At 41.1% G+C, this 18,092-nt stretch overlaps 1 protein-coding gene across 4 annotated transcripts in view; it reads left to right on the forward strand.

Annotated features, from left to right (window-relative positions):
• Positions 1 to 18,092, forward strand: part of PLEKHH2 (pleckstrin homology, MyTH4 and FERM domain containing H2) — a 110,743-nt gene that overhangs the window by 87,867 nt on the left and 4,784 nt on the right. For 3 of the 4 annotated variants that reach the window (XM_032877954.1, XM_032877956.1, XM_032877955.1), the window contains 4 exons: positions 1,992 to 2,089; positions 9,654 to 9,795; positions 14,612 to 14,757; positions 15,742 to 15,871. In XM_032877954.1, coding sequence (XP_032733845.1) covers positions 1,992 to 2,089; positions 9,654 to 9,795; positions 14,612 to 14,757; positions 15,742 to 15,871 — 516 coding nt within the window. Of the gene's footprint in view, positions 1 to 1,991; positions 2,090 to 9,653; positions 9,796 to 14,611; positions 14,758 to 15,741; positions 15,872 to 18,092 lie in introns of those variants that run through there. The other variant, XR_004385059.1, reaches the window with a different exon arrangement.

Below are 18,092 nucleotides of genomic sequence, written 5' to 3' on the forward strand. Positions count from 1 at the left end.
AATTTTAAGTTACCTAATCTGCACAATAAAAAAAATTGCTAAAAACATAGAATGCTTAAACACAATCTGCACACACACATGATCCATGTTAAGAGAGGAGAGAGATAATAGGAATACTACTCTGACTAGTAGAGTAATAAGAGAAGAGGTATGGAAACTCTAATAGAATCATTTTTATTGTATTCATTCACTAGGCAGTACTCATTTACCCATCGTAGGAGCTGGGCTGGACCTTGTGGGGAATGCAAAGAAGGACCAGAAGTAGTCCCTGTCCACAATGAACTTATAATTTTCTTTGGGGAAGAGTAGCCATATACGCTGAAAAACTTAAGCCAGAATTGAAAGTGATAAATGATTCAGGAGTCCTGGCAATGTTTCACAGACGGAGAGATTAAGTTCAGTGCTGGAAAATAGGGAGGAGCTGAACTGGACTTCGAAGGATGGGTGGAAAATGGGCCTGTGGAAATAAAGAGGAAATTGCAAACACAAGGAAAATCATGAACAAAGATGGACAACTGGAAGATTTTTTTAAAAATCTTTTCTAGGTCATGGTCAAATGACTTTAATAAAGTTTCCATCTAGCAATGGTAAGAGAAATACAGAATATAGAACCATAGGAACCTTACAGGAATAGCCCTCTTATTTGCAAATGAGGAAGCAATAGCCAGTTTACACCCGATCACACAACTAGAACTGGGTCTGGGCCCTTTCCTGACACGATATGGTCCTTGATTGCTTTTGGAATAAGAGCCTTGTAGTGAGGTGAAGGTATTTCTGTGATTTGAAGATGAAGGAATTGAGGCAGACTAGGAGAAGGAATAGGATCAGAAGTAATAGATCCCAAAGGTTTAGAGGACATGAAATGTCAGTACTTTACCTCGAACTACCAAAGCCCAGCTTCACTTGCAGATCAGCCTGCTGGGGCTGGAAGGGGTTATACAGAACACTATTAAAGCTCATTAAGAATGTTGGTTCCGGGCTCCTGGGTGGCTCAGTGGGTTAAGCCTCAGCCTTCGGCTCAGGTCTTGATCTCAGGGTCCTGGGATGGAGCCCCGCATCCGGACTCTCTGCTCGGCGGGGAGCCTGCTTCCCGCTCCCCCTCAGCCTGCCTCTCTGCCTCCTTGTGATCTCTCTCTCTCTGTGTCAAATAAATAAACAAAATCTTAAAAAAAAAAAAAAAGAAGAAAATAAAAAAATGTTGGTTCCTAGGTGTGCTACCCACCTCTCTTCCCCCCTACCCCCCTGCATGTGTGGCTGCATTTTGAGAAATCTAGATAAAGGAGTGTCTTTTTCTCCCCAGCGCCAGGTATATCCTATTCAGTTCAGCACATTAAAATGTAAATTTTTGAGACACACATTCCTAGAGCACTATTGTTAATAATTAGTCAAGAAGATAAGCTAGTCTTTTTGGTTGACTTGAGCTGAGTAAATGCTGGGGGCTTTGCTGAGTAACTGGTTACCACATATTTTTGAAAGCTCTTATTTGTAATTCTCTAGATGACCTGTTAAAAAAACAAGCAAACATTTATTTGATACCTGAAGATTTTTTTTTTTCTTTCCCAATGAAATAATCTTAAGATTATATTTCAGGTTTTTTAAGATAACTTCAGTTATCCAGATAACTTAGTAATTCCAGTCTTTAGAAACTCAGAAGGTGGAAATGTTGCTTCTTCAGTGACTAAATTATGAAAAAATTCCTGGAATAGTCTTGTTTTCAGTCTCATGCAGTCTTTCATTAAGATTCCTTTTTGAGTAAAAAATTCATGGCCACAGTCCAAAGTTAATGGGTGTCCAAGAGGGTAAGTGGACCGAAGAGCAATTTATAATTAAGTCTAAGACCAGGAGTGCACAGAAGCTTAAGACAAAAGGCTTCAGTCTGTCTGGTTTGACCATGTTGATTAGAAATTTTTCAGTGTGTAGACATGCTTGTCTTCAAAAAAATGCTGATTTGAGAATTGCTCTAAATTTCCATTTTTCCACTTGTCTTCTAGATATGTGACATTATTTCTAAATGGGAGCAGGCCTCCAAAGAACAGCAGCCTGGGAAATGGGAAGGTACGAGAACTGTTCGACTAACTTATAAAAACAGGTGTGTAGGGGCGCCTTGGTGGCTCAGTGGGTTGGGCCTCTGCCTTCAGCTCGGGTCATGATCTCAGGGTCCTGGGATTGAGCCCCGCATCCTGTCTCTCTGCCTACTTGTGATTTCTCTATCAAAGAAATAAATAAAATCTTAAAAAACGAACAAACAGGTGTGTAATGCTGTATCCAAACAGCAAAGAGTGGGTGTACTGTTATGCTAGAGTGGTTTCCTATTGAATAATGGTTTCCATGCGCCAGTGGTTTCCTATTGAATAATCTTGCCAGTTACAGCATTTATTTGTTTGTTCTTCTATAAAAGAAACTTCTTACTTCTCTAAGAAGAAACTGTCACATAAAATTTGGTTCTAGTTCTAGTCTCTTCAAATCATGAATGGGTATATTTTATAAAAATACAGATTTGGACAAAGATTAGGAAAAAGGTATAAGAAAGAATAGCTGCTCTCTTAAGGTGATCGCTACATGGGTGAATTTTTTTCACTTTCAAAAATTTCTTTTGCATTATGTTTTTCATGAAGACTAAATACTCAAATACCCTACTGAAGATCTGTAGTAGGAAGAAATATTTCTGGGGGCACCTGGCTGGCTCAGAAGAGCAAGTGGCACTTGATCTCTGGGTCATGAGTTTGAGCCCCATGTTGGGCACGGAGATTACTTAAATAAACAAAACCTGGGTGCCTGGGTGGCTCAGTCAGTTAAGCATGTCCCTTACGCTCAGGTCAGCATCCCAGGATCCCTGCTCCGTGGGGAGCCTGCTTCTCCCTCTCTCTCTGCCTGCCACTCTCCCTGCTTGTGCTCGCTCTCGCTCTGTCAAATAAATAAATAAATAAATTCTTTAAAAAATAATAAAATAAACCAAACCTAAGAAAGGAAATAATTCAAGTCTTTTAGAAGTCACATATTCATATTTATTCTCATTCTTTCATATTCTCTCTCTGTAATTATTGAACTTCAGCTATGAGCCAGGTACTCAGCGAGATGCTCTGGATAAAATGGTAACAAAAGCAGACACAGAGACAGTCCCTGAACTTTTGAATTTACAGGCTAGTAATTCTAATGAACACATAATTAATACATTAAGTTCTCTGACAGAAAAGAGTTTGGTTCTAGAAGAGCACATAGGAAAAAGCCTGACCGATGCTAGAGGCATCACAAGCCTTTTTGAGGGAATAATGCTCATGCCAGGGTCAGAAAGCGGCTGAAAGTGGACCGTGGAAATGAATAGAAAAGAGCCTGTGGAGGGAAGTTGCTCAGAGGATTTCAGGAACTAGAAAAAATCCAGTGAGCCTGGAGCACATATCTTCCCAACAGATACATTTTTAATATACTTGGGCATATGATCAGAAACCAGATTTTCTTTGTTTCTGTTTTTTCAAATATCTTCTTCTCTTCCATGTATTAGCAGAAGGTAGTACTTAGTAAAAAGTGTTCACTGACCAGGTGACATTAACTGTACAAAAAAAAAGGTATTTTGCTGATTTTATGTGGATCTTGTACCCCATAAAATAACAAATCTAAGATATGAGACCAGAGAATTACTGATGGAATGACTGATTTAAGAGTTACTTCTTTCAGAGGTCAACTTTTGGAAAATGTTCATAGGCCTAAAACTGGAGTGTAAGAAGTAAAGACACTGCATAACGTAAGGAGTCTGATAGCCTTGATCCAGTTGGGGATTTCTTTTTCTAATGATCTGTCCCACAGAAATACCCACGTATGTGAACGAGAGTATTATAGTACATCCCAGTATCTTCTTTGCCGTGTATTTTATGACAGTGAAAAGTAAGTGTTGGGAGGGACTCTACATGTTTATTAGTAGGGGAACAGTTAAACAAATATGGTGCATTCATATTGTGGCCTCCTCTCAGACAGCCAGCCATTAAAGGCCATCCACTGTTTGAACGTTTGAACGGTTTCCTTTGATCTGAATGAATGGTGGTCATGAGCCATTGGAGCTTCTCTATACAGGGGCTCATGAACTGTGGTGATTTGCAAGGATTCTGAGTAATAAGAAGGTGATGGTTAAGCTTTGGTATCTAAGGTTTTTAAAATCATGCTTCCTGGAGATAAGGAGGATGACTTTGATAATGGAAATCTAGTAGGCTCTGCACCTGGAGGAACCTAGGCTACCACTGATGGTAGCCTTTATCTATGTCTAAGGTTTAATTTTTAACACAGATTTGAAATGGCTGGGTAACCACAGCTCTGAGAGTGTACTATGTTTCTGAATATAGTCACACTTTGCATGTATGTATAAATAGCTTAGACAATGAGTCCTAATTTCCAGTGACACATTGAGGAGGGGAATGGGCTGTGACCTATCATGGTGATGGGCAGGGACAGCAGGCTGGAAGACTTGGACCTTCCAGATGATTTTGTTCTGTGATTGCTGGAGCGGAGCGCCAAGTGCGGGCCTGGACTTGCAGCTTCAGGATTCCGTAGAAATACATTAGAAGTGCAAATTAGAGGCACCTGTGTGTCTCAGTGGGTTAAGTGTCTGACTCTTGATTTTGGCTCAGGTCATGATCTCAGAGTCCTGGGATCAAACCCGGCGGCGTGGGGCTCTGCGCTTAGCGTGGAGTCCGCTTGTCCCTCCCTCTCTGCTTCTCTCTCTCTCTCTCTCTCAAATAAATAAATAAATAAATACATCTTTATAAAAAAAAGAAATGCAAATTTTTAGGCCCACTTCAGACCTACTGAGTCCAACAGAATCTCTGGGCATAAGGAGTCTGCGCGTTTTAACAATTTTCCAGGCGATTCTTACGTGTGCTGAGTTCTGAGAAGCACTGACCTGGAGGTCCCCATTGCTGCTCTGTCTTTCAATCTTACCTTTTATGGAAGAAAGCCAACTCTCAGACCTGACCTGCCATCTGTCAACATGGAGAGAGGGCCAGGAATTTGACGTTTTGTTGGAACTAAATGGAATTATTTCCATGTCTAAGACAACTCCTGATAATAATTTACAAATGCTTAATACATGCTAATTCTGTCTGTGATGGCTGTGGTTGGAACCCAAATTGAATTTGGATGAAGTGGAGAAAGGTAGTCTGAAACACAGATAAGAATAATACTCCAAGTCTAGCAAATGCCATTAGAAAGGACAAAGAGAGTTTTGAATAAAGTATAATAAAGATTGCCTTGTCAAAAAAAAAAAAAGACCCATGACAATATCTTTGACATTAGGAAAAAAAGCAACTCAACCAAAAGGTTTAATTTTTAACACAGATTTGAAATGGCTGGGTAACCACAGCTCTGAGAGTGTACTATGTTTCTGAATATAGTCACACTTTGCATGTATGTATAAATAGCTTAGACAATGAGTCCTAATTTCCAGTGACACATTGAGGAGGGGAATGGGCTGTGACCTATCATGTGGCCAAGGACTTGAGTCTCCATCTGTCAAACAGCACTGTAATAAGCGAAACTGGAAACCAGCTCTCTATCATGGAATTTGTATTTAATATTTAGTAAGTTAATGGAATTTTAATTATTTAGATATAGAGGTTAAAGTTCCAATTAATAGCACTTCAACTTGTTTTCATAGGCAGCCACTTGGAAACTAATGTTTAAATTCTGTTTATGTTTAAGCTGCTTATTCAGTTTGGTTTCTTAGTGTGTGTTTGAAACCACCAAAGTCAAGACACATTTTTCATGAAACAAAACTGGCAAGGGTCCTTCCCTGAAGAAGACAACTCTTTCTACCTCCCCCACCCTATGAAATAGAAGTTATTTTCAGTAGTCCTTTGTTATTTTTCTGGAGCACAGATGAACATTCCCATCTCTGCCATCTTTAGCACCTGGATCCATTGGCTCCTAAGCCAAGAAGCATCTTGACAGGTCATCTAGTTTATCCCATTTCTTCCAGGTGTGTTCATACTAAAAAAGTTTCCAGAATGGCTTTTTGGTAGACGGAGACAGAGTAGATCTTTGGAGTTGCCCCCACGAAGCTGGAGCTGTCATGTCCCCTCTTCTTCCAATTCCCATTACAAACAATAAAGGTCATTGGTACTATTAAAACAAAAAAAAATCCAGAATGAAGAGAGTCTTGTAATTCCAAAGACCACTAGAGAAGAACCCTAATAATAATACTAACAGTAATAATAATAACCAACATGTACTGGCCACTTACCACACTCTAGGCCCTGATCTGAGCTCCTTGTATGCATCTTGTGATGTAGTCCCAACAGCACCCCAGTGAGACAGGTGTTCAAATTATCCCCAACTAAACACGTGAGGAAACTGAAGCTTTAGAGTGCTAGGTCACTCACCCAAGGCTACAGAAGGGGACTTTTCAGGCTTTTTTGGCTAATAATTTTTGGCTAATAACTCATGCCGTAAACATCTGTTCACTGTGTACCAAGTCCAGCCCTGTTGAAGCCCTGGGGACTCAAAGGTGAAAAGAACTCTACTCTTTAGGGTCTTACAGCTTACAGGGAGAGACAGACAGACATGAAATCTTAGCAATGTAATCAATCCTGTAACAGGAACACTAGAGCAGAAAAGTGAAGAACAGGGGCTCTGGAGAGACACTGCCTGGGTTACAGTCCTGGCTGTCCTACTCACTGTGTGGCCTTGAGCTAGTCGCTTACCATTTCTGTGCCTCAGGTACCATCTACATGAAATGGAAATGCAAACAGGATCTACCTCTGGGGTTTCTGAAGGACTAAGTTCGGCAAATGTAAATCTGGATTGGAGCCAGCCACACAGTAAATTTCCATCCATATTGGCTCTTACTATGAATATAACATGTGTATGTATGTGCAGGACACTGTGGGAATATGGAAGAAGGCTTTGCAGAATGGTGTCTTCTGAGCAGATGACTTGAGGCGGTCGCCATAGAGGCAGCAGGCAAGGGGGGTCATGACTACTGTTCAGTAGTGTCATCAGTGGACCATGGCAGACGGAAGAGGGAAGGGAAGTTAAATGGAGAATGAAGGAAGTAAGTGAACAAGAGGAGAAGAAAGATGACAGCAGGAAATACATGCTCCTAGGAATGAAATATGGAGCCAGTTGGAGGCAAACAAAGGGTCCGTCAGCAGTGCTGAGAGCCCTTCCATGTCAAGGTAGCGGAACTGGGCCTCGTAGTGATGACATTTCCATCCCACAGCATTCCACTTCCTGGTGTCAAGTGAGGAGGCGGACATTTGCAAGTACCCCTGCTGTCTGACCTGGGCCCTGCCTGTAGGACAGAAGCCCACTTCCTCTGCTGCAGGCCCCTTTAGGACTGAGGATGCCTGGAAACTGGTCATAATGGAGACACTCACATCACATTCTGCTGACACCTTGTCTGTTCAAGACCATGGATTTGCGTTTCTGACTCTTGATCATTTTTGTGACTCTCTGGTTCCTCTTCACATTCTGTCCAAGTCCCTCTTTATGTGGTCTTCCTCTAGGCATGTCCGGGATTCTTTTTTTCCTTTTTTCCTATAAAGCTCCATTTCCCCTTCCCAGATTCCATCTTCTAGGCATGCCAGAAAGAATAGAAAATGCACTTTAGCTCTTCTTGCCTGTAGCCATTTGCACATTTGGTTCTTTTCCCCCTCCTAGCTATAGTATCAATTCAAATTTTCATTAAGAACTTAGTGAAACCCGAGTGGATTACAGTGATGGATAAGACAGTTCTTGTGTGTGTGTGTGTGTGTGTGTGTGTGTGTGTGACTTTTTTTTAACATCTTAATTTTATTTTTTTCAGTGTTCCAAGATTCATTGTTTATGCACCCCACCCAGTGCTCCATGCAATACGTGCCCTCCTTAATACCCACCATTAGGCTCACCCATCCTCTCACCCCCTCCCCTCCAAAACCCTCAGTTTGTTTCTTGGAGTTCACAGTCTCTCATGCTTCATCTCCCCCTCTGATTTACCCCAATTCACTTTTCCTTTCCTTCTCCTAATGTCCTCCATGCCATTCCTTATGCTCCACAAGTAAGTGAAACCATATGATAATTGACTTTCTCTGCTTGACTCCAGTCCCATCCATGTTGATACAAAACTTGAGTATTCATCCTTTCTGATGGCTGCATAATATTCCATTATATATTTATACTATATTTTCTTTATCCATTCATCTCTTGAAGGGCATCTTGGCTCTTTCCACAGTTTGGCGATTGTGGCCATTGCTGCTATGAACATTGGGCTACAGAGGACCCTTCTTTTCACTACCTCTGTATCTTTAGGGTAAATACCCAGTAATGCAATTGCAGGGTCATAAGGTAGCTCTATTTTTAATTTTTTGAGGAATCTCCACACTGTTTTTCCAAAGTAGCTGCACCAACTTGCATTCCTACCAACAGCGTAAGAGGGTTCCCCTTTCTCCCCATCCTCTCCAACACTTGTTGTTTCCTATCCTGTCCTCTTAATTTTGGCCATTCTAATTGGTGTAAGGTGGTATCTCAATATGGTTTTGACTTGAATTTCCCTGATGGGTAATGATAATGAACATTTTTTTGTGTGTCTGTTAGCCATTTGTATGTCTTCTTTTCAGAAACGTCTGTTCATGTCTTCTGCCCATTTTTTGATATGATCATCTGTTTTTGGGGTATTGAGTTTGAGGAATTCTTTATAGATCTTGGATATCAGCCCTTTGTCTGTAGTGTCATTTGCAGATACTTCTCCCATTCCGTAGGTTGACTCTTTGTTTTGTTGACTGTTTCCTTTGCTGTGCAGAAGCTTTTTATCTTGAAGTTCCAAAAGTTCAATTTCACTTTTGTTTCCTTTGCCTTTGGAGACGTTCTTAAAAGAAGTTGCTGGGGCTGATGTAAGACATAGTTCTTAACTTCAAGGGGAGATATAAACTAAGCCAAACAGAGAGGGCTTTCATGTTAAAATCCTTATTCTCTTGGTTTTATATCACTTTGCTGATCGCATTGAATTAAGAATCTGTTTCTGTTGCCAGCCATTGTCTTCTATGAGTTAACAATTTGTCATCACAGAGTCACAGATGAGGAGGGCTTAGGATTTGTTTTTTTCCAGAGACCACACTGAATGACTGCCTGGCCAGTGATTCTGAAATGTGGTGGGTGAGAAGAATTATCAGAATCTTGAGAAGGAAGGGCTTTTCAGAGTACACTTACCATGCTTCCCTGAGATTTTGACCTGCTGCCCTTTCAGTCCCTGCCAATGGAAATAATTAGTGCAAAAGATGTTATAACTGATGCTATTGTGCCCTCTCCTGCAGGCACATAGGGCAAAAAAGGGCTGAAAATCCACTTAGAGCCAATTGAGCTTACACCTAGCACATCCTGGATCTAAATCTCTCTTTTCCTGCCACTCAGTTGTCCTGCTGATATTAAAGTATGGTAACAAGGAGAATCTAATGATTTGGTGTTTTAGGGCATAAAAAAAATAGCATAGAAGCATTCCTCAACCTCAAAACAGCTTTTCCTCTGCAAAAATGTTGCATGAAACAGACACAGAGATTACTGACAAATAGTAATAGTCTAAGTTTGTATCACTTGGGGAACTACGTTAGAATAACCCCTTATCAGTCCTCTGGATTCATCTTGACTTTCTTCCTTTGTAAGAATACCATTTAATGAAAAATTTTTGCTTTTTTTAGACTGTATTTCTCAGTGCAAGCTCGTGGAGAGACTGATAGAGAAAAGTTGCTGTTAATGTATCAGACAAATGATCAAATAATAAATGGACTTTTTCCTTTGAACAAGGACCTGGCATTAGAAATGGCGGCTCTTTTAGCTCAGGTAAGTTCCGTGCTATATAGAGTCATATTTAGTTAAGGTAAGATACTAATTTCTACATTGATTTAAATGTAGCAAAACAATATATCTTATAATTTTTTAAATTCACCCGGCTATGATAGACACTTTAAAACTTACGGACATTGTAATTGCAGTTTGACTCAGAATTGCTGAATACTGAGACAGTATTCCTCATGGAACCTAGTTTCTTAATTACCTTGAAAGGATCCCTCTAGGCTGTGCATTTAATAAAGGAGTTTGAGTGCAGAGCTGCAGGGCTGAGGGTGCCATGCTGAAATCATTCAATAATCTAATAAGAACCAGTCTTTGAAAAGGCTAGAGCACTTCCTCTGGTTTGCCTATTGTAATAATAGGATTAAGTTCAGAATTTTATAAACACACACACAGAAATTAATAATGACTTAATCCAAATAGAAGTATATTTGTCTCTCAAATGCCTATGAAAGAGATAGGCATGCTGGCATCTCAACAGAGTCATCAGAAGCATGGACTTTATCCTTGCTCTCCATCCTTCTTCCCATAGCATGTCCTCTTCATGGTCCTGGAGAGCTGCTAGAGCTCCAGCTATTACATCAGTGTTCCAGGCATCATGCTGGAGGAAGAGCTGAAGCAGGGCATGCCTTCCCGTCTTTGAGAAACTTTCCGGAAGTTACATAGAACACTTGCATTTGCGTCTCCCTGGTTGAAATTTGGTCATATGGACTTGCCAGCCTACAAGGGAGATGCGCAAATGTGGTCTTAGCTGGGTGGCAAGGAGCACAGCTAAAGTCAAGGTTTTTATTAGTCAGAAAAGAGAGAATAGTCATTAGAGGCAACTGACAGTCTCCACCGCACCTGAGTCTGTGCAGAGGTTAATTAAAGAAAAATGTTAAGCCAACTTTATGATATATCATTGAGACAAAGGCTTAGATTCCCAAAGGTTTTTGGTCCTTGCACTTTGCACACCATCCCAGGACATCTCTTTATCTACCAGCTGTCATTGATACCCAAATCCTTTCTCCAGTTCACTTCTTTCATGGGCTCCTTAAATTTAACATAGCAAAAACTGAACTAATTTTCTTCTCTCCTTTCCTTCACATTCTCTGTCTTCACCGTGCTACTGTCTCTGCACAGCCCCCCATGCAAGCTTCGAGTCCAAGAATCCTCTCTGACTGCCGTCCTTTTCACCTGGTCCGACAGGGCACAGTGTCCCCCACCCCCCCATTTTAAGTTTTAGATAGACGTTCCTCTTCAACATCTGCACACTGGCCACCATCGCTGTGGTTTGGACCACCATCATGGCCTACCAGCCCTCCTGTGGCAGACTTCTGACTCGTGATCCTTTCTCTGGCCTGGTCCCCTACAGATTTGTCCTCCACCCAGATGCTAGAGAGATCATTTCAGTTATCTATTGCTGCATAAGCAATGACTCTAAGACTCTGTCACTTAAAATACTAGTTTGGGCAGAAATGAGTAAGGACAGCTTGTCTGTGTTGCATATGGCACCAGCTGGCCTCACTCGAAGGCCAGCTGTGACTCTGTGGCTGCAGGCTGGAGTCCACCCATGTGAATGAAGACTCGTCCACGTACACAGCGGGTGTCTGACGCCAGCTATTAGCTGGGACTTCTCCTGGGGCTGTCGGCAACAACACCTGCACCTGGCTTCTTCGTGGGGCTGTGTGTGCTTCCTCACAGAATGGTGGTTGGATGGCAGAGCAACGTCCCAAAAGAGAGACAAGGAAAGGAGGCTGCCATTTTCTTTTTTCTTTTCTTTTTTTTTTTTTTTTTTAAGATTTTATTTATTTATTTGACAGAGAGAGAAAGATCACAAGCAGGCAGAGCAGAAGGCAGGGGCAGGGAGCAGGGGAAGCAGGCTCTCCGCTCAGCAGAGAGCCCAATGTGGGGCTCGATCCCAGAACCCTGAGATCATGACTTGAGCTGAAGGCAGAGGCAAACCCACTGAGCCACCCAGGTGCCCCGGAGGCTGCCATTTTCTTAAGGCCTGGGCCTGGAAGCTGTGCCATGGTGGTTTGTGTGGCAGCACTAGGAACTGGGGTGGAGATCTAGCAAACACATGAATCTAGCTAGCTCTCTCATTCCCTCATTTACACAGAAGGACATCCATCTCTAGACTCTGCCTACCTCTTCCGCATCATCTGTTAATATTCCCTGCCTTGAAATTTATGCTTCAACAAAGCATAAACTGTGGTTCCCTGCACAATTCCCTGACTTGCATTCGGCTCATTTTTCTTACCTCTTATGTTTACCTGTTTGTGTGCTCCGCCCTGGAATATCTCTATCCCCATTCCTTCACTTGTTAATTTCAGTGTAACCTTTCATTCTCATCTTGGGTGTCACTTATTCCAGGAAACCTTCCTGAAGTCTTGGGGGTTTTGTCCTGTCCTGCACAGTACTGTCTTTACCTCACTGGCTTATTATTATTGATTTGTTTTGGCTTTGTACCACTGACTGTGGACTCCCTGAGGGAAAGGGCTGTCCCTGTTCATCTTTGTACCTAGCACAGTGCCTTACACATAATCCATTCTCCATTGGATGAATGAATAGTTGATTGTTTAGTTCACTTTTGTAACAAGTTTATATTCATCCAAAATTTAAAGCATCTGTGCTACACTAAGGGTTCTCTTTTTTTTGCAAGTCATGAAAAGCCAAGGAAAAGAAAAATAGGCCATATATTTTCTTGGTGTTAGGATTAGATATAATTTCCTATCACTTGTCATTCTAGTCCCTAGTCCTCTAAAATCACAGAGTCTCTGTCAAAATCCTCTCATTTTTGCTAAAATTTAAGTTAGTCTTCTTATTTCAACTTTTAATTTTGTCAGGAAGTTTCTCCAAGAAAAATTATAATATACTTTGGAGACATAGACTTCTAACATGTTTTAGATGAATTAGAGGAAGGAGTAGAGAGGTAAGACTATATGTATACCTAGAAAATTCTGAATATGTTACTAACTAAAAAGTGTAATTTCTCCATCCATGAAAGGAAATTTAGGTAATACCTCTTTCCCTTTTCTTCAGAGTAGTCTTTGTGAAGACAAATGAAATGTACTCATCTGAGATCTGTAGAAGAAAAGTTATTCCTGTTGTAGATTTGAATATCTGTAGATCCTTGTCGATATTCTCCATCTTGGGAAATTCTTGGAGCTAACCGTGAATCATTGTACATAGTGTCTGGTAGGGCGTAATGTTGATGTGAGTCATATTGGGAATCCCCTGAGCTGCTTTTCCGTTATTCTGCAAACACGTATGTACTCATTCTAAGCCACACAGTATGCCAGGTGCCAGAGAGGGGACGCTGAACTTGGAAAGTCCACTATAGGGTTCCTTAAGAGGAAACGTTGCCTTGAATGGCCAATTTTTGTAACGATTGTTTGTCCAACTGCCATCTCCCTGGGGGTGACATTTTGCTTTTAGGTTTCACAGGTAGCTGTACTGAGTATGACCTGGTGGTCCGTGAGGACAGTAAAAAGCTTGCTCTGGGGGAAGGATTTTAGTATGTTTAAACAGCAGATGAACAGCTTGTATTTGGTGTGAGGAAATTAGGGAAGGAGGAAGGAGATGGGGATGAGAGCTGAATAGCAGGGCCAAGCCAAGAAACCAACAAGTAAGAAACTGGGTCAGAGACCTAGATAGCTAGAATACACTATAAGGACAAGGCTCAGATGAGGAATTTAGACTGCAGTGGGTCAGACTAAGAGCTAGAAAAGAGAAGCCACAGGGGTCAGAGTCTCAGAGGCTGGTTGTGCTAACAGCTTACCTAGAGGCAGAGGGCTCTCTTAAGATGGAGACCCCGCCAAGTCTGGAAGGATCCCTCCATCTGCTTGTTGGGGAGTGCTGCACACGAGGGTCTGAATGTTCAGTAGGATAGTCATCTGAATGTCCCACTCCATCTCCCTCCTGGAGCCCTCTTTGGTACCCTATGTAAGGCACGTGACACAAGTCATTAGAAGTATAAACAAGTTCAGTCTCCTCTACTAGACCACAAACTCCATGAGGGTAGAAACTGTGCTCAGCTTTTTTTGTTGTTGTTTTTTTTTAATCTCACCTCACCTACTAGAACGCCTGACACGTAATGGAGACTCATCATAGGTTTGGATGAATGAGTGGGTGGATAAGTGGATGGAGAGATGGATGGGTAGGTAGAGAATGGCATCTGTTTGGCCTCGCTAATAGAGGTAATGATTGAACATTCTTTCATTCCGGGAGAAAGAGGAATAGAGAGCTCTATTCCCAGAATAACAGAATAAGGGGATGGATACAGAATGATTTACGCAGAAAATCTAGGAGGAAAGTAATGAGAATATAGTTCTTACTCCATTATATTCAATAGAGACCCTTAGGAAGTGTAAATAATACTTTTTGAGATTTCTCATAGCTTTAAAATATTTTTTGTCTTTTATTTTTAGCCTCCATTTTGCCTTTTTTAGCCTCCATTTTTAGCCTCCATTTTGTTATGAGCGATTTTAAAATAGTACCTTAAAAATGAAAAATTGCCCTCTGCCATTATGGGTAATAATATTAGTGGCCATTAGGAAATGCTACTAGATGACAGCATTAACTAAGAGTGGTTTGCGTAGAAATGGAGTGGAAATGTTTGAATTACAGATTTTTTTTCAAAATTAGAATTCAAATGCCATTTAGATCTTATCAATTATACTTATGTATGATTATAAATTCCATAATCACTCAGTCATGACAAATAGATTTATATATTATATTATAAAGAATGTTTAGAAGAATAAACCTGATTTTTAAAAAAACTCTTCAATAGCCTGTATTTTCTCTTTGGATTTCCAATTAGGTGGAGATCGGAGATTTTGAAAGGCCCTTTTCAACTCCAGCAGGGCATGTTACTAATCAGTGCAAAACAAATCAAACTCTAAAACAAGTCATAGAAAAATTTTATCCTAAAAGATACAGAGATGGCTCTTCTGAAGAGCAGTTAAGGTAAGGAACTACTCGTGACTCTTTATGCTGGGCTTTTGGGGATATTCTTCTGTTCAAATTTTAAAAATGAAAATTCTTTTACATGACATTTTTCTTAAGATTTTTTAATTCTGTTGAATCCCAAGAGGTTATAGGTCTTTTCATTTAAGATGGGCCTAGAAACTTGAGAATCTATATTTAAAGATTTTTTAAGGAAAAAGTTTTTACCTTAATTTAGAAGATCTCCTTTTCATTTGATCTCATTCATTCTTGCCCAAATTAATCCTTCTAATAAAAGAGGGGGAAATGGCCAGTACTGCGTTTATAATTTCATGAAGTGTACCAAAACTTTTTATCTCTTAGGGTATTCCATTTTTTTAAATATAAATTTTTAATTAAATTCAACTGGTTTAGAATTTTGGTTTTAGAGAATATATAAAGAAAAGCTGATTCAACTGAGAAATAGAGGCAAATCCAATTCACCATGAGTTTTCCAAAATGGAAACATTTAAGATTAGTCTTGGTTTATGTAGAGTAAGAGGTTGCCATATGATTTTATTTAAGGCATCTTACCCACAGCCAGCATCTCTCCAAGCCAGGGAGTGGCAGCACCTAAAATTCCACCGTTGAGGATCCATTCTTTGGTCTCAATGTTTTGTACTTTTCTTTTAAAATGAAAGTTATTCCCATGAGAAGTTACCTTTGTAGTCTAATTTACTCTAACGTTTGATGTTAGTGTAGCAGAAAATTTTTAACTTTGCCTGACTAGGAGCGGGGAAGAGGGGAACCTAGGTCATGCCGAGAGCTCTAATAGTATGAGAATTCGGTTGAAAGGACAAGGGGTGGACAGTGGCAAGATGGGAGCCACAAAATAACCTCTCCTCCTGGGTGACACCTGGGTGTCCCGGTCATGCCTGCGATTGGCTCAAGCAGAGCTTTGCCCTGGGAGGCCAATACACTGCTGATGTTTTTGCTTTGGTCTTTTCGTTTTTGTTCTCTTCTTAGGCAGCTCTGTCAGCGACTGTCAACCAGATGGATGGCTCTCCGGGGACACAGCGTTGCCGACTGTGTGCGCATTTATTTGACAGTAGCCAGGAAGTGGCCATTCTTTGGGGCCAAGTTGTTTCTTGCAAAAGTAAGAAAGGACGGGAGGGAGACGCTGAATGAAAACCTCCTCATGTGTCGTTGATTCTCTTCAGTTCAGTGAACCAAACAGTGACCACAGTCCCCCCCCCAAGTGTAGTAGATTTGGCTTCCAAAAAGGGAGTAAGGAAATTCCCAACAATGGAAAGAAAGCAATGAAGGGACCCTAAGAAGGGCAGGGGAGTCAGCAGCTTCTCCATCTGTGCCCTCTGCCCCACTACCTTCCCCGCCCCGCCCCCCGCCCCACCCCCCGCCCCACCCCCCGTCCCACCCCCCGTCCCCAGCCCCAGCCCCTCACGTAAGTCACTCACGCTCCATAGGTTCACCAGAAGACTGAAGACAACCACCTTTCTTCTCTTCAGCCAGGCAGCCTCTCACCTACTCGTCCTTCACTCTGTCACTCGTTTGCTCAAGTACTTAGTATTTAGTGACTTCTGTTTGCCAAACATTATGTACCTAGTGATCCAGAGGCCCATGATTTCAGATGGGTTATACCCAAACTTCTAGGAACTCACAGTCCCATGTTGCAACAGGTTGGAAAACAAGCACTATTGGTGAACAAGGTTAAGAGGGACAGGGATGGAGTGCTGTAGGGACACTGAGGAAGGAGAGGTGGATCCTGCCGGCAGTGGGGAAGGGGGGCAGCCCAGGACCCCAGAAAGAACTGTACTTTTGAATTCTGCTTCTTCCTACCGAACCATGTCACTTTATACTCTCTCAGGCTCCTGAAATGCTTGTAGTCTTGTGTTCGATCTGTGTGCATGCTTGGTCTGTCCTCACTAATAAGGGATACACGTTTTGAGTGGTCCTCACTAATAAGTGGTACACAGGTCTCACTGACCCTGAAATCCTCCTCTCGTGCACACCGTTAGGCTTTGCACATAAGTATCACTGAATAAATGTTTGCTGAATCACTGTGCCACTTTGGGCACATGAGTTAGCCTCCTTGGACCTCAGTCTCGTCATCTACGCATGATTGTTTGGACTGCAAGCGTAAACTCTAGGCTATCGTACTCAGCTTCCATGAGCGACTGTACCATTGAAAGGTAAGAAATGATTTGCTTCTGGCCGTGGAAGCTGTATACTAAGTAAGTGGACATTAACATCAGCACGCTTAAATGTCTCTAAAATTAATATATTGGCAAGGAGTTGAACATAGGTCTTCTAAAAATATAAGAACTAGATTTGAACTGTAGAGCAGCATTTTGCAATGAATTTTAATTCTGATTTCAGCATTGGAAGAAATATTAAATATCCATCTTTGATCATATGTTCAGTGCTTTTAGCACAGAAATATTACTAAATAATATGTAACATTTGCATGTTATATGAGCAGCATCTTTTCTTTGCTCACTTTTCTTCCTTTTTGCTATGAAGTCACCTCCTTGCTTAATGACATCCCTTTGAGGGGAGATAAATATATATAACATCAAATATACCATTTTAACCATTTTTAAGTGTACATTTCTATGCCATTAAGTACATTCACATTCTTATGCTACCCTCAGCACCATCCATCATCGGGGGGTGAGGCATAGAGGCAGAGGGAGAAGCAGACTCCCCACTGAGCAGGGAGCTCAGTGCGGGCCAATCCCAGGACCCTGAGATCAGGACCTGACCCAAAGGTAGACACTTAACTGACCGAGCTGCCCAGGTGCCCCTATAGTCTCAACTTCTTTTATAAGGTTTAAGAGAAGTAGTTAAGTTTTTGTTAGAATTTCATTTCTTGTTCAATTCAGTTATTGTTAAGCAGTCATTGCAAAATGCTCAAAAACATTCATGGGTTTTAATTGGAGGTTCGTGATGAGATCTTCCTTATTAATATAATTTCATTGCTTTTTTACCATAAGAAATTTAGTGGAAATTTACCATTCATCACACAGTTTCATATTTTCTTTTTATTCTATTGTTATTAGTCATTGAATATCAGATTTAATAAACTTTCAAAAAAGTGTGGATTTGTAATCCTAACCCTTCACCAATGTAAAGCACTACACACACCTTAGAAAACACATCGGCATTTTTTGTTTCATTAGGATTTTGGTCACCATAGAAACCCTACTAGCTAATCAACTATTAACCTCTTAAAGTAAAAGAAACATAAGATTAAACATTTTTGTCCCCATGCTAAAGATGAGAACATTGAGCCTCGGTAGCTTGTCCAAATGCACAGCTAATAAATGGCAGATCTGGACTTCCGACCCACATCTCCT

This window comes from Lontra canadensis, unplaced genomic scaffold (assembly GCF_010015895.1).
Source record: "Lontra canadensis isolate GAN:19392208 unplaced genomic scaffold, GSC_riverotter_1.0 scaffold61, whole genome shotgun sequence".
Classification (NCBI taxonomy): domain Eukaryota; kingdom Metazoa; phylum Chordata; class Mammalia; order Carnivora; family Mustelidae; genus Lontra; species Lontra canadensis.